At 44.9% G+C, this 25,062-nt stretch overlaps 1 protein-coding gene across 4 annotated transcripts; it reads left to right on the top strand.

Annotated features, from left to right (window-relative positions):
* The first annotated feature begins 10,732 nt into the window (after positions 1-10,732).
* On the top strand, positions 10,733-24,402 carry calcoco1a (calcium binding and coiled-coil domain 1a). Of its 4 annotated transcripts, none has more exons than XR_015102050.1 (16): positions 10,733-10,871; positions 11,623-11,774; positions 11,849-11,951; positions 14,866-15,068; positions 15,145-15,357; positions 15,895-16,043; positions 16,135-16,204; positions 16,278-16,433; positions 16,981-17,235; positions 17,316-17,441; positions 18,752-18,847; positions 19,642-19,729; positions 19,883-20,145; positions 20,348-20,439; positions 21,401-21,471; positions 24,222-24,402. XR_015102050.1 is itself a non-coding variant. In XM_086122069.1 (15 exons), exons 2-14 carry the CDS (start codon positions 11,643-11,645, stop codon positions 20,435-20,437), a joined length of 1,944 nt encoding a protein of 647 aa, XP_085978195.1. In that variant the 5' UTR covers positions 10,733-10,871; positions 11,623-11,642; the 3' UTR covers positions 20,438-20,439; positions 24,222-24,402. The 4 variants fall into 4 exon arrangements, 1 of the variants encoding a protein (XP_085978195.1); XR_015102051.1 differs by having other exon boundaries at positions 11,573-11,774; XM_086122069.1 differs by lacking the exon at positions 21,401-21,471.
* Positions 24,403-25,062: the final 660 nt, after the last annotated feature.

Genomic DNA, 25,062 nt, shown 5'->3' with positions numbered 1-25,062 from the left:
GTTGGCACCAACACATGCACCCCGGAGCCTTTTGCTGGGTTGGGCGCTGAATGCTTAGCACTGGTCTTGTATTCTAACGGTCAGATGGGAGACTTGCTCTGCCATGTGCAACTCAGCACAAAATCTGGGCGACCCGATCGGTCTGTTTACAAGCATTGATGAGATTTGATTTGGCTGGGAGATGCACGCTCGTCATGTGTTGCATTTGGCCTTGTTAACAACTGTTGGAGGGCCTTAATACCCCCCCACAACCCCACGCCTTCGACCAACTAACATCCCTGTCTTCAATCACTTGTTTATCTATCAGTTCACTTTAGTTGTCCGCTGTGTTTTTGACTGCACAACATTACATAAAAACTCACAGGAGCCTCATGGCAGCGGCATGACAGCCTCTGATGTAGAGCCTCGTGCTTCGCACAGATAAGGCGGGTTCAATTTTAATGTTGCTAGCACACCGAGACGCACCAGGCTCACTTGTAAAACAGAATGCCCCAATCGCTTGTAAACGCGGCAACCCGGGAGGAGGAAAGGGATGGGGGTTGGGCCGGCTGAGGTGGGGCTGCATTAAAAGAGGAGAAGAATTCTACTCGCCCAACTCCCGCAATACATCCGCAGATCAATTTCGTCTCTACCATCCCCAATCCATTCCCCATCTCGTTTGAAAACTAATACCCAATTCCAATCACAAACGCAGTAAAGCATATCTTGTAAAAGGTCATCGTGTGACCTCTGAGTTCTCCTAAGTGACTTGTCGATGGCCAACTTTCCTCTGAAATACTGCACGACCCGTCTGAAAATCTGCTTCGACAGCAAGTGAGAGTGAAAGCCAACTGGGTATTTTCAATAAAGGTTCATCCTGGCGTGGATGCCCACGCCGCCACACAGCAGTGCTGGGCTTTTCTCTGTCCATATATTTTGGGGTGAGGGAAACAAGACTTGCAACCAACAGGGACAATGTTGTGGATAGGTGTGCATGTGTGGTGGCCACCGGCAGGATGCCTGCATATAAGTGGCGCCTCCCCGCGCACCCAGCCAGGGGAACTGATCAGATGGACGATCAAACACTAATCATTCCCTCACGGCCCATACCGAGTAAAGCTGTCATTAATTTTGCGGAATTACATCAAATCTGAGACATTCTTTATGTGGCCCACGGCCTGTAGACAGTTATACGACAGGGACTGCTGCGCTAAGCAGATGGGGCAGCTTGGCCGTGCATACTAAATACCTCCGTCCTCCTTCTCTCCATTTCCTCCCTCTCTCGACTGGTACGTACTTGGAGGCACTCCGCTCCGACTCTCCGTCTTTGTTTCCCATCCTTCGACTGCCTTCCCCTGAATAGATCATCACATTGTTCTAAGTGATTGCATCACCCACCTTACACTCGTGTCCGCTGTTGAACCAAACGTGCTCGGGATTGTTGAAATGGCCTGATTGGGGAACAAAGTGTGTTCATGGATGTCACTAATTGCTAGAAAACGGTGTTCAAAACAAAAATGGTCAAATTAGACGAGGGAACAAACTGCTGACGGACATAAACGTTAATGTTTTTCTCTTGGATGTTGACAAATCTAATGGTTGCACACAACAGAAGGTCATAATCCCATTTGAGGTTTCCTTGGCAACTGATTATGGCTGTAGGCAATGTGCAATTTACGGCTAGCGACACATACCTGCCATTCCCTTTCAATGAGACATGTGGTAAGCAATATTCAGAATGACCACCCCAGGTAATGAAACTGCAGTAGCACTCAGGGGCTACGCTATTTTCTTATAGTGAGAGAAATTCCAGGCCAGGTTGGAAATAAATACAATAAAAATAAGAAAATAAAATCAACAGACAAGAGGAATTAAATCGCTGCGCAATAGTGCGGCCACTGATAAACAGCATACTTAGACTTTTGTGCCATAACTGTTTTTTTTTGTCTAATCTAATGTTTAAGTGTGTGTGTGTGTGTGTGTCTATGTGTGTGTGTGTGTGTGTGTGTGTGTGTGTGTGTGTGTGTGTGTGTGTGTGTGTGTGTGTGTGTGTGTGCGTGTGTTTACGACAGTCAAAGGAGGCATAACAGCAAGCTGCCAGAACAAGAGCAAGCCGTTCTATGGACAATCAGTCCACAAATTACTCGGAAGCCTCACACAATCCAACGAGCCGCACACATTCTTATCATTTAAAAGTCAAAGCAATTCTCCTGAACAGAAAGGAGCATTAAAACTACAACACAGTAAAAATCTCAAGCAAACACACAAGTACAATATAGGCAGCACACATCAACATCAGTTAGCCATTGCAGTTCAAACTATTTAATTATCCCATTGCACAGAGTGGTAGCACTCACTCACATGGAGACTGCACACTATTAATCCACTTAAACACAATTTATGGGGACTAAACATCGACTGTCCATTGACATAAAATTACTTGAAGCATCCTTATAGCGTCTTCAGCAGACTAAATTAGCCAAACTGGACTTACTAATTGAGGAGGAGTAAAAGTACTGTGTGAATGGATTGACTGCTCATTGAGCAGAGATAAATAAGCAGGCTATAAACAGGATGGGACTACCAATAACTATAATTATAAATTACCAACATTATTTAAGATGAGGTTACTGATGCAGGGTTACATTAATTTTAAACATAATTTCTCCTCATATGCTCTCGCTTTGTGCATTTCATGGTCCCCCATGGAACGTTTGGCTGTTTGCATTAGTGTGCATGTGCACCTTTTTTTTTTAATATATATATATTTTTTAAGGTTTCTCATTTGACTCTTCCAGAATTATAATTTACAGTGGGTGAGCAGACATGAAAAATATGGAATATATACCTGTATATATATATATATATATATATATATGCTAGTGCTGTCAAGCGACTACAAAAATTGTGAGATTAATTAATTATGATCTGTAACTAATTGGTTGAATTAATAATCTATATTTTAATCTCATCTAAAAAGTGCTGAGAAAACCCCTATTTTCATTTTTAATTCATTACATTATTGAGGCAGATCAAAAGACAAAAAAAGTGGCATTATAAATTCTTTCATTGTTTGTAAACAGACTTGAGCAGATGCAGTCCGAGCCATGCACTTGCTGCTGTGGTTGAGACTAGTCCCAAGTCCCAGCTGCAACCTTTAGCTTCGACCACCAGGGTGAATATCACCGCTTTGTTTGTTATTGTAAATCGCCAAATAATGACAAAATAAAAATAAAAAATAGAACATCAGGTCCATAAACAGTGCTTAGGTTAACATATCAAACATTTTTCGGAGCAATACAAGGACTCAACACTGAACTTGCTTCGGATAATAAAAAATAAATAAGAGACCCTTAAATCACAGTGCTGCAAGTTAGCACTTCAGAAATAACACTGTTCATCATGAGAAAAGGGCGGCCCGGTAGTCCAGTGGTTAGCACGTCGGCTTCACAGTGCAGAGGTACCGGGTTCGATTCCAGCTCCGGCCTCCCTGTGTGGAGTTTGCATGTTCTCCCCGGGCCTGCGTGGGTTTTCTCCGGGTGCTCCGGTTTCCTCCCACATTCCAAAAACATGCATGGCAGGTTGATTGGACGCTCTAAATTGTCCCTAGGTGTGAGTGTGGGCGTGGATGGTTGTTGCGATTGGCTGGCAACTGATTCAGGGTGTCCCCCGCCTACTGCCCGAAGACGGCTGGGATAGGCTCCAGCACCCCCCGCGACCCTAGTGAGGATCAAGCGGTTCGGAAAATGGATGGATGGATCATGAGAAAATACAGTGCTGAAATAAACATCAACCACTTCTGGTAGGCTACTGAGCACACAGCAACTATGCTGACTTCATGCCTCGTACGCAGGATGTTCTCGAGTTTAGTTTGGCGAAGGGCTTTGCTTTCGCTCGCTCTATTGCTAACGCTTTCGGTGCTAACATTAGCTGTGGATGCACTCGTGACTGGGTGCTTTGCATTTATGTGAGAGGCTAAACTTGAGCCGCAAGCTCCTTACAGATTAGGCACAACACTCTACCTTTATCAATAGTGCTGTCAGGGCGTTTTTGGAATGTAAATTTTCCATTCACTGGGCCGAGAACTATCACATTCTCCTCCATTTTCACCTCTCCTCTCCTCACCGCTGCTTATTTAGCTTGCCCAACTACCAATGGGAGCCAATCATCTTATGCTAAACAAGCCCAAACATAATGACAGCCAATCAATGTCCGCTTCAGGCTGTGACTGACAGTTGTTTCCCCACCCTCAACTACTCGAACACAGGAAACCAACACATGAAAAAGGATATTATAAAAAGGCAACCCACCGACAGAAACAATAAAGTTAGAGATTAAATTTTAGATAACGCGATTAAAAAACAGAACGCATTAAATATCGCTGTAATTAATTATTCACAATTAACGTGATAAATTGACATTGACAATTGTGACATGCTTTTTACCACTTTGATTGACCATGTGACCATTGAAGTGCCCAATCAGAATGAGGTCCCCAGGGGGTGCGTTCTTCAGCACGCCCAAGGACTCCACAAAGGGTGGGTACTTTGAACTGCTGTTTCATGGATTCAGCCTAAGTGGGTCGGCCTGGAATGATGGAAACAGTGACGGACTGATGGAGGATGCCCACCTCTCTCTCTCGCTCTGTCTCTCTCTCTCTCTCTCTCTCTCTCTCTCTCTCTCTATATATATATATATATACATATATATATATATATACATATATATGTATATATACTGTATATATACTGTATATATACACACACATATATAAAATTCCTCGTCTCACCCCCCCTCGGGTGGTGTCCGTCCCTCATTCAGCTCGGGTCCTCTACCAGAGGCCAGGAAGCTTGAGGGTTCTGCGCAGTATCCTTGCTGTTCCCAGCACTGCACATTTCTGGATTGAGATGTCCGATGTTGTTCCCGGGATCTGTTGCAACCACTCATCTAGTTTGGGGGTCACTGCCCCGAGTGCTCCGACCACCACAGGCACGACTGTCACCTTTACCTTCCAGGCTCTCTCCAGCTCCTCTCTGAGCCCTTGGTATTTCTCGAGTTTCTCGTGTTCCTTCTTTCTGATGTTTCCATCACTTGGCACCGCTACATCCACTACAACGGCTTTCCTCTGCCCTTTATCTATGATCACGAAATCTGGTTGGTTCGCCATTACCATCTTGTCAGTCTGGATCTGGAAGTCCCACAGGATCTTCGCTCTGTCATTCTCCACCACCTTCGGAGGTGTTTCCCATTTTGACCTTGGGGTTTCCAGTCCATACTCCGCACAGATGTTTCGGTAGACTATGCCAGCCACCTGGTTATGGCGTTCCATGTAGGCTTTCCCTGCCAGCATCTTACACCCTGCAGTTATGTGTTGGATCGTCTCAGGTGCCTCTTTGCACAACCTACACCTTGGGTCTTGTCTGGTGTGGTATATCTGGCTCTGGTGCTCAGGGCCTGCTCCTGAGCAGCTAGGATGAGTGTCTCTGTGCTGTCCTTCAGGCCAGCCCTCTCTAGCCACTGATAGGACTTCTTGAGATCGGCCACTTCAGTTATGGTCCGGTGGTACATCCCGTGTAGGGGCTTGTCCTCCCATGATGGTCCCTCTTCCAGCGCCTCATCTTCTGTTCCCCATTGTCTGAGACATTCTCTGAGTACGTCATCCGTTGGAGCCTTCTCCTTGATGTATTCATGGAGCTTGGATGTTTCATCCTGGACAGTGGCTCTCACACTCACTAGTCCCCGGCCTCCTTCCTTTCGGCTTGCGTACAGTCTCAGGGTGCTGGATTTGGGATGGAACCCTCCATGCATGGTTAGGAGCTTTCGGGTCTTAACTTCCGTGGTCTGAATCTCTTCCTTTGGCCACCTTATTATTCCTGCAGGGTATCTGATCACTGGCAGGGCATAGCTGTTTATTGCCCGGGTCTTGTTCTTGCCATTGAGCTGGCTTCTTAGGACTTGCCTCACTCGCTGGAGGTATTTGGCAGTAGCCGCTTTCCTTGTTGCCAGTTCGAGGTTGCCATTGGCTTGTGGTATACCGAGGTACTTGTAGCTGTCCTCAATGTCTGCTATTGTTCCTTCAGGGAGTCACATCCGACTACATTTCTCAAGCCCGAATGACATCCCGATGTCGCTGCTGTAGATCCTGGTTGTGTGGATCAGGGAGTCTATGTCCCTTTCGCTCTTAGCATACAGCTTTATGTCATCCATGTAGAGGAGGTGACTGATTGTAGCTCCATTTCTGAGGCGGTATCCATAGCCTGTCTTGGTGATTACTTGGCTGAGGGGGTTCAGTCCTATACAGAACAGCAGTGGGGAGAGTGCATCACCTTGGTATATGCCACATTTGATGGACACTTGGGTAAGTGGCTTGCCATTGGCTTCAAGTGTGGTTTTCCACATCCTCATCGAGTTCGCAACGAAGGCTCTTAGGGTCCTGTTCACCTTATACAACTCCAAGCATTCAGTGATCCATGTATGTGGCATCGAGTCATAGGCTTTCTTGTAATCAATCCAGGCTGTGCACAGGTTGGTACGTCGGGACCTGCAGTCTTGTGCGACTGTTCTGTCAACCAGGAGCTGATGTTTGGCTCCTCTGGTATCTCGACCAATGCCATTCTGTGCTTCGCTCATGTATTGATCCATGTGTCCACTTATCTTAGCCGCAATGACGCCTGACATGAGCTTCCATGTTGTGGATAGACAGGTTATTGGCCGATAGTTGGATGGGACTGCACCCTTTGAGGGATCCTTCATGATCAGGATCGTTCGCCCTTTGGTTAGCCATCCTGGGTGAGTCCCATCCCTCAGCAGCTGGTTCATTTGTGCTGCTAGGCGCTCATGGAGTGCTGTGAGTTTCTTTAGCCAGTAGGTGTGGACCATGTCCGGGCCTGGTGCTGTCCAGTTCTTCATATCTGAGACTCTTTCCTGTATGTCTGCCACTGTTATGGTAACTGGGATCTGTTCAGGGAGGTTGCTGTGCTCCTCTCTCAGGGTCACCAGCCATTGTGCACTGCTGTTATGTGCAACCTCCTTCTCCCATATGCCTTTCCAGTACCTTTCAGTTTCCAGTCTTGGTGGGTCAGCTCTGTTGTTAGGACCCTGCCACTGAGCGTACACTTTCGCAGGTTGTGTTGCGAACAGCCTGTTTATTCGTCTGGCCTCATTCTCTTTCGTGTACCGCTTTAGGCGGCTGGACAAGGCTTGGAGCCTTATATATATATATATATATATATATATATATATATACTCTGTATATCCATTTTCCGAACCGCTTGATCCTCACTAGGGTCGCGGGGGGTGCTGGAGCCTATCCCAGCTGTCTTCGGGCAGTAGGCGGGGGACACCCTGAATCGGTTGCCAGCCAATCGCAGGGCACACAGAGACGAACAACCATCCACGCTCACATTCACACCTAGGGACAATTTAGAGTGTTCAATCAGCCTGCCACGCATGTTTTTGGAATGTGGGAGGAAACCGGAGTACCCGGAGAAAACCCACGCAGGCCCGGGGAGAACATGCAAACTCCACACAGGGAGGCCGGAGCTGGAATTGAACCCGCTACCTCTGCACTGTGAAGTCGACGTGCTAACCACTGGACTACCGGGCCGCCCATATATATATATATATAGATATAGATATAGATAGATAGATAGATAGATAGATAGATAGATAGATAGATAGATAGATAGATAGATAGATAGATAGATAGATAGATAGATACATAGATAGATAGATAGATAGATAGATAGATAGATAGATAACCTTTATTTGTCCCACACTGGGGAAATTTGCAGTCTACAGCAACAAAATGGGGGGGGGGGGGGGGTAGAAAAGAAAAGAACAAAGTGTTGCATGCACAAAATAAATAAATGTTTCAGAAAAAGAACTGTACACAGTATGGAATGCAATATAAATATAAGTTGCCTACATGCATCTTATGCTTACATAAGGTGGCTGTGCTATTTACAATGGTTACAGGTTTTCACGCATGTTTATTCAGCAGCCTGACAGCAGTCGGTAGGAACGAGTGGCGGTTTCTCTCCTTCTTGCAGCGCGGGTGAAACAGTCTCGGCTGAAAGAGCTACCCAGTGCTGTCAGGGCTGCCTCGAGGGGGTGGGAGGGACTGTCCATCATAGTTTTTAGCTTAGCGAGCATCCTCATGTTGCCCACCTCCTCCTGAGTGTCCAGGGAGCAGCCCAGGACAGAACTGGCCCTCCTGACCAGTCACTCCAGTCTCTTTCTGTCCCAGGCCGAGATGCTGCCTGACCAGCAGACAATGCCATCATGGATGGCCGAAGCCACCACCGAGTTCTAGATAATTAATATATATATATATATATATATATATATAGATTCCAGCTCCGGCCTCCCTGTGTGGAGTTTGCATGTTCTCCCCGGGCCTGCGTGGGTTTTCTCCGGGTGCTCCGGTTTCCTCCCACATTCCAAAAACATGCATGGCAGGCTGATTGGACGCTCTAAATTGTCCCTAGGTGTGAGTGTGGGCGTGGATGGTTGTTCGTCTCTGTGTGCCCTGCGATTGGCTGGCAACTGATTCAGGGTGTCCCCCGCCTACTGCCCGGAGACAGCTGGGATAGGCTCCAGCACCCCCCGCGACCCTAGTGAGGATCAAGCGGTTCGGAAAATGGATGGATGGATATATATATATATATATATATATATATATATATATAGAGAGAGAGAGAGAGAGAGAGAGAGATACAGATATAGATATCGATATAGATATACCTGTATGTATAGATATAGATATATCTAGATATAGATATATATATAGATATATATAGATGGGCGGCCCGGTGGTCGACTGGTTAGCGCGTCGACCTCACAGTGCAGAGGTCGTGGGTTTGATCCCGGCTCCCGCCTCCCTGTGTCCCTTTTCTGCATGATGATTGGATGATCTGTCTGAGGCTGAATCTCTTTTTCATTGACAGCAAAATGAGCCAATCGCCGCTCTTATGATGAAGGCAACCTTCTCATTTTTTTGAAAAGGAACAGAGAGTAGAATTCACGTACAAATAAACGGACACATTTTATGATCTAGGTCGAAATTGAGCCAACAAACAAGATCAGAAGCCTGGGCTAAAGACAAAAAGGACTGGACTGCTGCTGAGTGGTCCAAAGTCATGTTCTCTGATGAAAGCAAATTTTGCATTTCGTTTGGAAACCAGGGTCCCAGAGTCTGGAGGAAGCGAAGGGAGTCACAGAATCCACATTGCTTGAGGTCTAGTGTCAAACTTCCACAGTCAATCATGGTTTGGGGTACCATGTCATCTGCTGGTGTTGGTCCTTTGTGTTTCCTGAAGTCCAAGGTCAATGCAGCCATTTACCAGGAAATGTTTGAGCACCCCATGCTTCCTGCTGCTTCCCAGTTTTATGGAGATGCATATTTCATTTTACAAACAGGACTTGGCGCCTGCAGCCAGTGCCAAAGCTATCAGTACCTGGTGTCAGGACCATGGTATTCCTGTTCTTGACTGGTCAGCAAACTTGCCTGACCTTAACCCTACAGAAAATCTCAGGGGTATTATGAAGAAGAAAATGCGATACGCCAGACCCAGCAATACAGAAGAGCTGACGGCCACTGTCAAAGCAACCTGGGCTCTCACAACACCTGAGCAGTGCCACACACTGATCGACTCGATGCCACGTCGCATTGCTACAGTAATTCAGCAAAAAGAGCCCCAACTACATCTTGAGTGTTGTACATAAACATACTTTTCATGTTTATACTTTTCGGTTGGCCAACATTTCTCACTTTGTTTGTGTATTCTTATGTATTATTCTAATTTTCTGAGATAGTGAACTTGGGTTTTTCATTAGTTTTCAGATATAGGCATCTAAATTAAAATGAATTCACATTTGAAATGTATCAAACTTTTTCATGATATTCTAATTTCTTAACGAGCATCTATCTATCTGTATATGAGTGTGTATATATGTACATATGTATTGGTACATGCATATACCGTATGTATATGTATATGTGTGTGTGTGTGCGTGTGTGTGTGTGTGTGTGTGTGTGTGTGTGTGTGTGTGCGTGCGTGTGTGTGCGCGCGTGTGTGTGCGTGTGCGCGCGTGTGTGTGCGTGTGAGCGTGCACGTGTAAAAGCGCTTTCCATAAAGCATTTGGGCCTTTAAATGGTATACTGCCATCTGTTGTGCAGCAGCAGTATAGCAAAATAATGCACGGCAGCTGTTGTGAATCGACCGTCCACGTCCAAAGCTTTTCAGCATCTCTCAAGAATGCCTGATTGAGAGCTCAAAGTATTGGTCATTTCTAAATTGTTATATTAATTTAAAAAAAACTATTTCAATGAAAAGAACCAAATGTAACATCCTACTCAACGGTCAAATGTACCTTAAGTTTTTGTTTTGTTTTGTTTTGTTTTTACAGTGAACACATGGGTGCGGTGATAAAAGATGAAAAGAATGACAGTTTTCACATCTCAGTGGTTTCCACCAGAAATCTACGTGATCACCGTTTCCTGAATAACAGCAAACAATGGCAAGGTTTTTTAGTCGTTTAAAGGGCTTGCATACCATCCAGGTTGGCTTCCTCAGAGAAAAACAACGCAAGGCGGTGACAAGCTTCATATTACGCCGCACATGACCTCAGTAACTCAACGTGGACTGTGGGATTTGTAGTATAAAAGTGAAGACAGAGCGCCGCCCGAGAGAGCCGGTAAACTACAACTACCACAATTCCTCACAGGCAGACGAAATCTGTCACGCTCGGGCTGCTTTTTGTTATTGTTTGTGGGGGTCGTGGAGCAACGGAGCCTGAGCAGAAGAGACGCGACTGGCCATCTCAGCTCGTGGTCGTGTCGTAATTGTGTACATTAAACGGTCCAGATTGACAAGTGGATGCCGTTACAGGTGAGGATGATGTTCAAAAGGACGGTTGGCATACTAAGTGCGCAGATGCGCTTTAGTGTCCATGATGACGTTTGTTGTTATCACGTGCAACACGTTAACTAACTTAACATCCATCCCAAGACGCAACCTTCTTCAAAGGCGATTGAACGCTCGACGTGTGTTTTTCGTGATATTTGGACTGGCAGGCAGGCAGCACTTTCAAAGTTGAGCCCTCTTGTGGGGCCTCCAGCCTGCCTCCCGTGTAACGTGAAACCTCGCATGCATGCTGCGACCTAAACATCTGTCACCTGGCTCCCGTTGTGCACCACATATCCTACATGATGTTATGTTGTTAGTTTGTGTTCAAACGACAGGAAGTTCAATAGCCATTTGCCCCTCTATATTTATATATTTAAATGCCATCGTGTCACCGAGGGGAGGAAAACATGGCATGCAGTGTCTTGAAAATTCAGACACCTCGTGGCACTCCCGCGCGTGGGAACAGTGTACAATGGCTTGCAAGCCGAAATGCTGACCGAAATTGCCCGGCTGACAAATATGTCAGATGTCACGGAGATTTTTAGCTGTGCTGTCCTTGGTTGGCATGCGCGAGAGAGCGGATCTTCTTCCACAACCAGTCAGTCACACGCGTGTCAAATTGGCACCTCTTGCTTTCTTGAGCTCATTAACTGCGCTTGTCTGTTTGGATTTGTTCTGTGTAGCCTCTGTTGAAAACATTGCCCTGTGATCCCGCCCCCTTGTGAAAACAAAGTGCCTTTGAGTTGTGTTACCATGGAAACCACTGCACCGGTGGAGTTCCATAACGTGGGCTGCAGCTACTTTCCTCAGAGCAGAGTGGACTGCCACTACACACTCAGCTCGTTGCACACCTGGGCCAGCAGTGACTGGATTGGCCTCTTTAAGGTACTGTCCACACATTCACACTACGCTACACGACAATGTATGGATGCTACTTCAACCCAGTCCTTTGTGTACAGGTGGGATGGTCGTCAGTGAAGGACTACCACACGTTTGTTTGGGCACTGGCCCCGGCCAACTATGAAGAGCGAACAGAGGTCAACTGTTGTGTTCACTTCCAGGGTACTTGTTTCCTCTCCATCAAATTCCACAATTTGAAGCTGATGAACGGATGGATGCATTTGAAAACTGCTACTTACACCGAGGTAGAAATGCAGCTGTGCAAACAACAACTCCACTCCATGACAATATAAATTCAGCTGACACTTCATTCGGTCAATAAGCACTATCGCATGAGATTGTGACACAAAGTGAGTGCTGTCTCAAAGCTTCTGCATTCGTTGTTTTTTTTTTTGTTGTTTTTTTGCCCATCTTTAAACCCCGCCTCAAAACTCACTTATATTCTTTGACATTTGACTCATCATGCCCCAAAATATGATCTTAGTGAAACTGTTTGGTGCTCTCTACCGTTTTTGTTACTGATTTGTTGCTTTGCTTTACTGTTGTGTATATTAGTTGCTCCATGTACAGCACTTTGTGTGCAGCGATGGCTGTTTGAAAGTGCTCTATAAATACATTTGAGTTGAGTTGAGTTTTCAGTTTTGAGGCACTTGACGTGGACCGAGCTATTGTGAAAGGTGCAGCACTCGTTCTTGAAAAATTGTATAATTCACACCGATAACCAATGTCGGTCACAAATTAAATGAGCATTAATATTGTTGTAAAGGTCTTGTATTGGATCATAATCGTGATTAGGCCTTGCATCACTAAAAAACAATTTTGCTTTTTGCAATTGCAGCACTACATTGCATCTTTTGATGGTTTTATGTTGCCCTTTAAAAACAACCCATATCTTTGGTGTTGCTTTTTTTTTTTCCTATGCGAACTTTGTCAACATAGAGAACAGGGTGAACTCTAACTGATCAATCTTCAGGGGAGTTTTATAATACTTAAGACTGTGGCAAAAGCAGGGCTTGTTATGATTCACTCGGTTGAATACCTTTCTTCAGGCATGATGGTGAATTAATGACAGTGGCCAAGACAACTGCATGGGGCAGCGGGCTGTAGGGTGTCAGTGGCCGCTGATGAGCATGATTCAATGTGAAGGGCACAGGTGCAGCAGATGATGCATGCATGCAGGAGAGATTCATCACAAACCTGAACAGATCGCCATTCGTAGTCTTCACTGAAAAAGTCGCAGAAGGGAAGAAACAAATTGTGTGTTGTTTCTCATCAGTGATGCAGTTAATAAAAAAAAAAGCCCCAAATGTGACCCATGTTGACGCAGTGAATTATAATACAGCGCATAAACGTTGCTGCTTGATTTCCTTGTCGGCTTTGCCATCCACCTCCCGTTGCTGCATGTTCATTGTTGAGGGGAATCTGTGTAAATTGTTCCCCATTAATGTGTTGCAGAGTTATATTCTTTTATCTTATTTTATGGTTTGTATTTAGGCACTTCAGCAGTCAGGACTCTTGGCACATCAGGAAAGAAATGCTCAAAAAAAGAAGGAAAGACAATAAGAATAAGATACAGGGAAAGAAGGTGACTCTGAAATCAGCATAGACAGATACACACTGCGGAATTGTGGCTAGCTAAGTGTAGTTAGTTAATAGTTATAAAACATCCTGTCACTCTAAATTGATGTGATTAGGTATGATCCAGAGCGAGCCTGACAGCCAAAGAGCGATCTTCCGGCCAGTATAGCATGTGGTGCCATCGCTAGCTCTTGGCTAAATAGCACTTGGAAAGTTAATGTCGAGAATTAGTGCTGTCGCTAACAAATAGTTTTAGAGCTGATTATTCTCGGCATTATTCCAATGAATTATTGTATCAAAGTAAGGTAGTGACAATATTTGATCAATGTAGACCGGTTTCCACGTCGGGATTTGCACAAAGCAACACAGTAAATAGTTGAGGCCTACTCCTTTGGCTCGCCGATATTGACTCATCTGCTGCCCCTAGTGGTCCAAACCGGTATTGGTGCCAAACGACTGAAACATTTTGGGTGCTTGGTGTTTGTGTGTGTGTGTATGAGCTGTGTCTGACAGCAGATTCTGTGTGAGCGTATATATTATATGTATATATATACATATTGTCAGCCACCTAACTTACGAGTAATTGCCATTTTTTCAATATTTTTGAAAAACAAGAAAAAACACAATCTTTAGAGTATACATTGAGATATGTGTGTGTGTATATATTATATATATATATATATATATATATATATATATATATATATATATATATATATATATATATATATAAAATCTCGACATTTTGGGGGGGATAACAAACACTTAAACCAAATGGGTGAACAAGCGAAAGGAAAAAGTCCCTGTAAAAAAAAAAAAAATACCAATGTGTGTTCTGAAAATTGTGTTTTTTTTTCTCATTTTCCCAAAATACTGAAAAAGGAATTATGCGATTTGGCCGACAATATAGAACGTGCTTCAGTCTTACCTTGCTGGGGTTTTTTGTTTTGTTTTTCATAAAATATTTTCTATGGGTAACATATATAAAATGGAAGATTTTTGAGGATTTCCAAATGACCTGTCATTACTCACTAAACCGCAAGAAATCTAATTAATAAGGAGTATCATAAATTCTGCTGTCACAAGGATAACGGTGCTCATTTTGATCGTTTAGAAATGCTCGGTACGATAGTTCCTTTCAGCTGCAGAACCACACTGTAGCCATAATAATAAAAATGTTCAACTAAGATGCCTCTGCTGTATACTTACCTCCATTGCAAACCTAAAAAGGCCAGTTAGCATTTAACATCCATCCATTACCCGAGCCGCTTTTCCTCTCGAGGGTTGCGGTTGTGCTGGAGCCTCTCCCGGCTGTCGCATTTAACGTGCATTTGGATGTTGTTCAATTAATATATGTAAGATTGTCCTTCCAGATTGTGCATCATTCGTTGAAAATGTTAAATACAGAAACATAGATTGTGCCAGTAATCTGATGACAGCGTTGGTCATTGTTTGTAAACTAACATACATGTTTTTAATTTTATCAACCCCTTTGTAGCATCTTACCTTCCCAACCCAAGTGCCCAAGAGTATGAATTTGTGTACATTGACGCCAAAGGGGAAGTTTCCTCCCGAAGCTCTAAATTCACATTTTGCGCCCCGAAACCCCTGGAGGATCTGGTGACTGTTGAGGAGGAGCCACATGGGGAGGAAGAAGGCACAGATATTCTGCTCGTCGTACCTCAGACTGAACTACTGAAGGTAGAGAATGAAAATTACCAATACAAAGCTGAGTAGCCAGGAGAATAGATGCAATTTCTATCCTTTCTCTCGTCAGAGCCGACTGCAAGAATGTTTGCGAGAGCAGGCTGACCTGCTGCAGATGCAAGAGGTAGCCAACGAGCAAAAGGAGAAAGAGAGGGAAGACTTCAACAGAGAGAGGCTTGCCTGGAGAAGACTTCACCAAGAGCTTCATTCCGACATTAGCAGGCTGCATGAAGAACTGAAGAGGAGCCAGGAAAAAATTGAGGAGATGGCAAGACAGCACAAGGTGGATTCACAGACAAAAGCTCAAGCAAATATTGTGCCTTGCTAAAAAGAAGGCTTAATTTTGATTGACTCAATCAGAAAGGTAGTAGCTGAACAATATGTTGTTATTTCATATCTTTCTGCTTTGCTGTGGTGTACGATGGCACTGTATCACGCTGACAGCTGTCTCTAAGCATTTGGGTCACATAATTTGGCTACTCGACGGAATTAAAACGAACAGCTTTTAGTCTGATCGGCGGCAACTCTACACCACTGCAAACTACATCAGCCCTAAAAAAAATTTTAACTACTAGCGCTCTGGAAAAAATAGTCTGAGTAGGATATTCTTTTTGGTGCCCACATAAAACAACATCTGAGCATTTAACCTCTAAATAGCAGGATCTCAGTAGGATGGAAATATACAGTGTGTGTGTGTGTGTGTGTGTGTGTGTGTGTGTGTGTATATATATATATATATATACATGTAAAAATCACATTTGAGGTAAATATGTGTTGATAACAGAGACTTATCCTTGTAACATTGCCTTTGGTCACATAGGAGGAAATAGCTTTGGGGGAATGCCTTGCGCAAGAAAAAAGGGCTTTATTGGATGTGAGGGAGGCCAACAAATTGCAAATTGAACAATTGCAGAAGGACATCAAAACTCTGACGCAGAGAGCTCTGGACCAAGAGACAGAGTTAGAAAAGTGAGTAACTATTTGTACTTTTTTGTGGGAAAAACCAACAAACAAAAAGGATTCTTTACACAAGTCTGTACATCCCGTTGAATGTGTGCAGGATAAAGGAAAGAGCGAAAAGGGCAGCGGCCCAGTGGAAAGCAGAGCAGATTGACAGAAAGATACTTCAGGTGCTCTCTTGTCAGATGACAATGTTTCGTGTGAGTCCTTTTAGTTTTTCTCACATGTACGGTCTGCATTTAGGCCAAGCTGGAACAGACGGAAGGTGATCTTCGAAGTTTGTCCAAGGAGTTCCAGGACCTGAGGAACTCCCTGGCCCAGAGGGACGCCAGTGTGCTGCAACTCCACAACACCATCAGCACCCTCACCCAGAAACTCACCGCAGCCCACAGGAAAGAGGTCTGTGGAAATCACAATGACAAATCCAAAGGCACCTCTCAGTATGACTGCTCCAGTGCACAAATACAAGGTCCTGGGGATCATTTTGGTGTTGAATAATTTGCCTGGCTTTGACAGAACACTCACCTCAACCCCCTTTGGGTTGGACTAGATAAGAGATACACATTTTGTAGCAAGTCTTTCCAAGACACAGTGGATGGGAAGACCCACTCCATATTATATTTTCATTGTTTTTATGTTGGCAAACATTTGATATATTTAGGGCAGATTCCACACATCTCATTGTGAACTTTTAGTCAAAGGCACAACAAGAATTTTGAAGATAACATTGAGTCATGGGCGGCCCGGTGGTCGACTGGTTAGCGCGTCGACCTCACAGTGCTGAGGTGCAGGAATCGGCTGGCAACCAGTTCAGGGTGTCCCCTGCCTGCTGCCCGAAGACAGCTGGAATAGTCTCCAGCACGCCCCGTGACCCATGTGAGGTTAAGAAGGTCAGAAGATGGATGGACAGACATTGAGGTTGTTTTTTTTTTGTCTTTGTTGTCAGGCGTGGAGCGAGGCAATGCTGAGGGAGATGAGTAGCCTGCAGGAGCGTCTGGATGTAAGTGAGCGCGCCGTGGATGTCCTGAAGAACGACCTCAGCGAAACGGTCGCCCAAAGAGATTGTGGGCAGGCCGGGCTGCATCAGGCCCGCCTTCAGGCTGCCCAGCTAACCCTGCAGCTTGCAGATTCCAGTCTGGCTCTCAGAGAGGGCAGAGCTCAATGGGCCCAGCAAAAGCAAAGTCTGCAGCACAAGTCAGAGGTACAGTGGAGGCACTCATTTCAAATGTATTTTTGTCTCTCTCTTGTGTAGTTTTACAACGGGTGTGTGTCGCCCGGCAGAAGGAGCACGAGCATATCGAGAACCTTACGGCCGAGATGCATACGATTGAGGAAAAGCTCCAGGAGGAGAGGACGGAGAGGGTAAAGCTTGAGGTCGAGCTCGGTCGAGAAAAGGATTGCAACAGGGTGAGAAAGCCCACAAAGGGATCATCTTGTCAACTAACACTGTCAGCACTCAACATTTGTCACCTGAACATTTTCTTTTCCCTGGTTCCATACAACGGTGTTATTTTACAAGACAAAGCAACACAAGCAGTACAATTGTGTGGAATCTTGCCAAGATAATACCGTAATTATTGAAATCACCTCACCTTGCAAGTGCACATAAAAAGAAGATACATGCTTCTCACACGTAGCATCGCAGGTGAGCTGGAGATGGTTTGAGGAGACTTTGGGCAAGAAGCAGGGTTGACCCTGGATGGATTGCCATCCACTGGCAGCCATCTAAGCATGTGAAAAATAATTTAGAATGTTGGATCGGATCTGGACGAAATTTATTGACTGTCTCATCCTGCATCCACATAGCAAAATCCTTTTTCATAGAACATTCAAAAGGGACATTTCCAGCCAGTCAGGCATCAGTGTGTGTATTGTGACTAAAATGGTTCAAGATGTATTTGGCCAATTCCCTCGTGGCCTGCAGGTACACATCATGTACACCTGACATGCGTTGTGTTGCAAAAGCAAATGCATGCCACGAGGGGTATTACCCGTGCATGGCATGCATTTGTTTTTGCAACACAACGCATGTCAGGTGTACATGATGTGTACCTGCAGGCCACGAGGGTTTTTAAACATCCATGTTGATTTATCAAAAAACCTCAGGCAGAAAGTTGTACACAAAAATGTCAGGAGTTTGTGCTTTTTGGAGCGGCGATGTTGAGCCAAAAGCGCAAGGAAGCAGGGGAGGCAAGACGAGGGAGCAGGAGCAGTTTCAAACATGTTTATTTATCACAAAAAGTGGCCAACAATTCACATGGAAATAAAATACCGGTACTCCATTTAACAAAGAAAAAAAAAACATGATTCGGATTTGGAAATAAAAACAAGGAAGTGACTCATCAGGATAGTAAACATGAAGTGAGTGGCAAAATGTGACTTGCAGCGACAACAATGGACTGACAGAGACTGGCGAGACCTGATTGGTAGACAGTAAGAACAGGCCTGATGAGAACAGGTGGAGACAAAGACATGGCATGATCAGTGGACATAGCATGAAACCAAACATACTCTGACTAAAACAAAGTCAACCAAAACACCTAGCCTGACACAAGGAAACAAAAGAGCTCGTGTCAATGAAAACAACAACGTGTACACACGCAAGCGCCTCATGCAAGTTGTGCAAGTCAAGTTCGAGTCATTTGGAATGAGCACGGTGTGCTACACTCTTTGAGAGAATCTTCTGACCTGTCCCGTGTTCTCGATGGCATATGCAGGTCCAACTGAGCGAAATGCGCAGGGAGCTCCAGGAGCTGAAGGCCAGCCTGAGGGTTGCCCACAAGGAGAAGGAGCACCTGTGTTTGGAGAAAAAAGTAACAGTTGTGGCCACAGTTGTTGAATATCTTGAATGCACCGTTTATGTTCTCTTTGTAATCAGCTGATAAGGTCCAGAGGCTACTTAATGGCTTGTATGGATTAACAAGTAAATAGCAGTTGTTTTTCCCCTTCTTGAGACAAGTACTGCCATTAAAGTGCTACTTCATTCAATTGCAGTCATTATCAGCTTTAAATTTAGTCCAGGTAACAGTTCGTAGCACTCTCTAGTTCCCAGTAGCGATATTATTGCGATCACTAAACGATCGATTATCGAATTGGGGCGATAGCGGACACAAGCATCGTGTTCTTGCAAATGTCCCCCGTTGTTGGACATCTTTGGCCGTTGTTGTCTTTGTGGCTGTTATTGCGCAGTATAAAATGTTTATGGCATAATATAAATCAGTGGTTTTCAGGGCAGTCAGTGCTGCTGTTAAAATGCCTGCAGAGCTTGGTTGTTACCTACGCGCTATCGCTTTGGCCCGCCACTCGGTTGGTGTCGACGGCCAATGTTTTTTCAGACCGCGCGTCCGGTTTATGTAAGCGCTCATCATGTGCCACAATGGTAGTTGACGCGAGCGTCAAATAAATCTCTCAAATGGAATAATGTTTGACGTGTCGTAGTCGTTGTAAAGTGCCTGTTTACATAACAGCAAAGGCAGCGTATTGTGTAGCATGCGTGTCCACTTTATGTGGCAGACATATGGGGGTTATGAGAGCACTAGCGGCTGAAGCTGTGATTATGGAAGGCCCGTTCCGCTGTGTGCAATGATGGCTGTATTTCCCACCCCAGGACTTGATGGACTACATCTGTCAGTTGGAGCAAAAGATGGGAACGGCAGCCAGTGCCAAGTGGAGCGCTCCCCCCGCCGCTTCCACAGGTGAATGAAGCCACATTAATCTGCCCAACGGCCCGCAGATGGGAACAGTAAAAGTGTTAACTTTCATTCAACGACAACACTAAATAGCCTTCGGAACGGCTTGTGAGCGGTCTGACTGGAGCGGCGCTCTGTGCTTGTGTTCCTGTGGTCTAGGCTTCGCTGACGACGCCTCGTCAGACTTGTCCGACGCGTCGGAGGATCGCGACCCGGGGGCCTTGCAGTCTTTCGCTGCAACCGCCCCTCTGGGAAACTACGGCCTGTGCGAGCAGGGACGGCCGAGCCTTTCGCTCTTTAGCACCCCTCCGCCATCCCCGCGGGAGATGGAGACGAGCGCCGTGGTGATCAGCCAACCGGCTCCTCTCTCCTTGCCTCACGAGCCGCCTGGAGTCTCCTCTCTGGCACTCAGCTCAGATTCGGTGAGACCTGAAAGCTGAGCAGATTAGTTATGCGTGATACTGAAAACGGCATATGCCACTACACCTGCCAACACAACCAGCGGATCGCTGGAAAAACAGACAGCAAGCCAATTGGCAATTATGTGTAAGTTAGTTTGTTAATATGTGTGTGTGCGTGCGTGCGTGCGTGCGTGCGTGCGTGCGTGCGTGCGTGCGTGTATAGGAGGAGGAACCTGATCCACTTAAATGTGGAAGAAGACACAGCTACACAGAAGAAATGGCACTGTTTCCTGATCACAGGGACTTGTTCTAAAGGTGAAACACACACCCCAGTATAAAATCAATCAAGTGTTGTGTTGCAGCACAATCCATTAAAATATCCAATAATAACAGGTTTGACACCAATTTCGCAAGTGAAAGTTCACTTATTAAAGTATACCGCTTCATTTCAGTCGTACTTATTTTGGTTTGAGAACCCCCCCCCCCCCCAAAAAATACCGCGTGAATAAAATAGAGCTAATAGCAATAATATAAAATAACTTTCCTGCAAGTGTTATTTGTGGTTTGTAGACATAGCTGCTCAGCTAGATGACAGGCTCTACGATAATACATTTAAGTAAAGTATGTGTTCAACAGAAGCTTTAAATCTCTTTCTATTTTACCTTTAAGCCAAGGCAATAAATAACTTGCACAGAGCAAACAACAAGGGCCTCACAGGAATGTGGTATAGAATAGAAGAGAATAGGTTATTTATTGTCATTGCTGTAGAACAGTGAAAAAAAAACGGCTTGGGTACCTCTTGGTTTAGCAGCATAATTCTAAAATTAGACATTTAATGTACAGTAATCCCTCGTTTATCGCGGGGGTTACGTTCCAAAAAGAACCCATGATAAGTGAAATCCGTGCAGTAGGATTTATAAATAAAAAAAAGCAAAGAAATGTGAGAGGGAAGAAATTTCAAATGTGCTGTATGTAAAACATACACATTTGACAATAAAGTTGTGCTTGATACTTGATAGTCAGCTTTATTTTTTACAGTTATTACACAATACTGAACTACAGTATGTATACAATGCAGAGGCAATTGCTCTAAGACTACAAGGGAAGCTCAGCTTCCCCTAAAATGTCAAAAAGTAAGTGATCAAATATATGTCTGTACGTACAATTGTGTGGACATGTCATTGACTAAATATGCGCTACAACGCGCCCAACTTTTGTTCCGAATCAGCTTCTTATTACTGTTACGACGCGACTCTCTTCTCATTCATTCCCGCAGCTTCGCTGTGCTTTAAACTGTGTGGACGCTGGGCGTCGACCGCGTGGACGCTGGGCATCTCAAGAGTTCAGGTTAGGTTGTCCCAATGCATTGAAACCAGACGCGTCATTGGATAAATGCTGGTTTTGTCCCGCCCATCGGACGCTCAGCGTCTCTGGGATTCTATGGTGCATGATGATTGGATGATCTGTCTGAGGCTGAATCTCTTTTTGATTGACAGCGAAATGAGCCAATCACCGGTCTTATGGTGAAGGCATCCTTTTCATTTTTTTGAAAAGGAACGGAGAGTAGAATTCACGTATAAATAAACGGACACATTTTATGATGTAGGCCGAACTTGAGCTTCCCCTCCTTGACAGACCAGCATCCGCCACTGATACAATGAAACCGAAGACCAAAAATTTGCAAAGGTAAATTTGGCAAGCTGTACAGAGACGAGGTGCCGAGACCGTTCACGTTGGTCAGTCCCTTAGCCAATCAGGATGCAGAACACAATTCACTGTTTAAAAAAAAGCATTAAAACAACTGCACTAAAAAAATCCGTGAAACAGCGAAGCCGTGGAAGGTGAACCGCGTTATAGCGAGGGATTACTGTACACAGAACGAGGCTTCGGCCGATTACCAGTTTGACCGTTTACCATCTTTTTAAAAAGGTTTCAATTACCGCTAAAAGTGTCTATCACCGCTAATACGATAAGCTTCTCTTTTCTTTTTTGAGGGGACTTGTAAGCAGCTGAAATGTAATTGGTTGCTTGCATCGATCACTTAGGAAGTCTATGCTTTGATGTTAATGTCGAAAGGTCAGCCACGTTTTTTTGCTCCTTCTTACTTAAGCAGAGAGCGGAGGGGTAAGCAGTTGCAGGGAGACGACAGAGAGCAACTGGGCTGACGGCGTACTTATGTAGATGCCTTTTTACTATACGTCGGGAGAACATTTTACTAAATAAAACATGAAGTCATAAACAAATTAAATAGAATGTAGAGATTTAAATAGTTTGTGTCTAATTACTATAACATATTGCGGCTCCCTCTGGCGTGTGCGGCTTGTCCACCCTGGTTGTTATAAATTCAGGCATGCAGAAACATCTGAATCAGAGCTTCACTATGACTGTAAGCGACTCTGCAGTAATACCCTGTATATATCTAGACTGTCACTGAAATACATTTCCAAATATTTTGCTTTCATGGCTCTCTTAGTCAAAAAGGTTCCCGACCCTTGTACTAGAAGGTCAAGAAATGTCAGGAAAAGCTTACTAGAGCAGCTAAATTTGAGATTAACCATAAACACTCCCAATAGACACGGGTTGGAATGTAACTGGTTCATTCGAAAAACAGGGTATGCAACCACATTGTCACGGTTGTTTTTTGGTTTTGTTCTTTTACTTCCCCTCTCACAAAGATTTGTCTTTTGTTTTGTAGTAGTACAGGCTAAAGGAAGAAAAAGAAGACCGACATTTTATTTCAGGCTTCGCACACGTACAAATGTGTCCAGGGTAAAAATGAAAGGGCAGAAAGTAAGCTTATAAAGTGAAGCCCTCCCACGATACCACCGTGGTATCTCAGGAAAAGAAGCAATTGTACTTATTTATAACTAAATCAGTAACTAATCACTTGGATTTTTAGCGAGCGTGATACAATACTTGCATAGAATTCAGAAATGGGGATGTCTTAGTGTGGGGGAATTTAAAAAATGAGTTTGACTTACGTAATATTTTAATGATTAATTGTTACTTCCAGTGAGTGGCTTTAGTAATTCTGAAACTTCTCTCCTTTTTATATCACGCAATGGTGGCATTGGACGTTTGATATCCACTGTACAGCACTTAATGTACAGTATCTCAGAATGCTGCCTCAATATCCAGGAATTTCCATCACAACGTTGCCATTGTTGCATGTTGTGATTACTCACTCGCTCGCTCACTCATTCGGCAACTGAAGCATCGGCCTCCTCACCGCTGCATTCTTGGAGGCATTTGATTTCGGTACTTGAATGACCAGTGAGGCGTTACAGCCTCCAAAGCAGAAATGAAACATACGGTTTGGCTTCAAGGTCAACGTGCATCGGCCTCCTGGTGAAGGCCAAGGTCAGAGCGGAACACAACCAATGGATGACAATTGACGAAATTCAAGTGAAGGAATTTCGATTTGCATTATTGCTGCCATATTAAAGTGAACATTTCCTTTGAACAAGCCTACAAATTTGCCCCTTGTCACGGTAGCTGCTTTAAACATGAGCAATGCATCACACTTTATGAGCCCGCCACTTGATTTGTGTGTACAACCTCACTCTGCAAAGTAATTAGTGAAGCCAGCCAGCGGGAAGACGCAGCCGAGTAAAAAGTAACATATTTCCCCTTGAAATATAGCGAAGCAAAAGAATAAAGAATCCCAAAATGGTGGAATTAACTGCCTCCACTAAATTGTACCTCACACATCTGGCCTCACGCACACACACGCACACAAAAGAATTCCGAGCTCACTAATGCACACAGACAAAACGCCCGCAATTATTTATGGTGACTGAGTGAGTATGGCCGGAAGATGAAAGTTTTGAATATGTGCTCGTAAAAGAAGTTGAGGTGGGGTGTGAGACGGTTGAGGGGGCCAGGGAAGGCCGAGATGGGAGGACAAGGGGACAGCCAAGTTGACAGCGGGCCGTAGCGATGATTTACCTGCGGGGGGTGTAGCGCCGTCACAGGCCAATTTTCAGCATCATTAAAGCCCTCGCTCTCCCTCTCCGACACTCCCTCCGTCTAACCTTTTGCAACCGCGCTATGCGTTTCTCTCACTTTTGCACACTCTGCTCTGTGTCCCCCACCAGCCCCGCCCGTTCCCACCAGTGAGCTGTCCGACACGTCGCCATGGTAACCAGCAGAGTGGACATCCCAGAGGAGAAGCAGCTCCTTTGTGTTCTTCCATTATGTCTCCACAGACTCAATGTTGATATGCAATCTTCCTCGTTTCTTAGTTTTCCTTTGTTGTATGTGTGTGTGTGTGGGCGGGCGGGGGTGGGATTGGGGGTGGGGGGGGGGGGGGTCTTGGCTTGGGGGCGGTCAACCCCCCCCCGTTGATGACAGGCATAAGACGTTGGCCCAGGTGGACGGCGCGGGCGTTTAGGCTCCGCTTCGCAGGTTGTAGCTGAATGCCTCCAGTTGAATCATTGCTACGTCGAGAGCTTTACGGCGGATGTTATGTCGTTTTTATGACATTTGTGATTAGGAGTCATGACAGGCACTGTAATTATGATGTTTTGTGCAGGGCCCCGCTGAAAATCATGGCAAAGCTCCCTCGCAAGCATTAAATTCTCCCCATCGCAGCTTTGAATGCGATTCATGACAGCATAAAGCATTGATACAGCATCGCACGCCAACTATTTTGCAGCAAGGCAGTGCCGTGACGTTCTATTGCTCCTCCATTTACTCCTGGACTAAGATTTTAAAATAAACTTTCTTCGAGACGTTAGCAGGTGATGAGCACGCAGTAAAAATTTAGAGTCGCCGAGGTGCTCAAAGATGTTTTTGCAATCAAACGCTCGTTGAGCAGATTGAAGTTGACAGAAACTTTATATTAATAATATTCCAACTTTGACGCTTTTGCTTCCCACCAGCTGAGCTGGCATTCTCTCGCCGCTCACAGGGAGGCTTTAATGCCTTCTCCTCTTC

The sequence above is a fragment of the Hippocampus guttulatus genome, chromosome 1, assembly GCF_054856545.1.
Source record: "Hippocampus guttulatus isolate MCC_2025c chromosome 1, RoL_Hgut_1.0, whole genome shotgun sequence".
Lineage (NCBI taxonomy): Eukaryota > Metazoa > Chordata > Actinopteri > Syngnathiformes > Syngnathidae > Hippocampus > Hippocampus guttulatus.
This window is presented reverse-complemented; position numbering and strand designations above follow the sequence as displayed.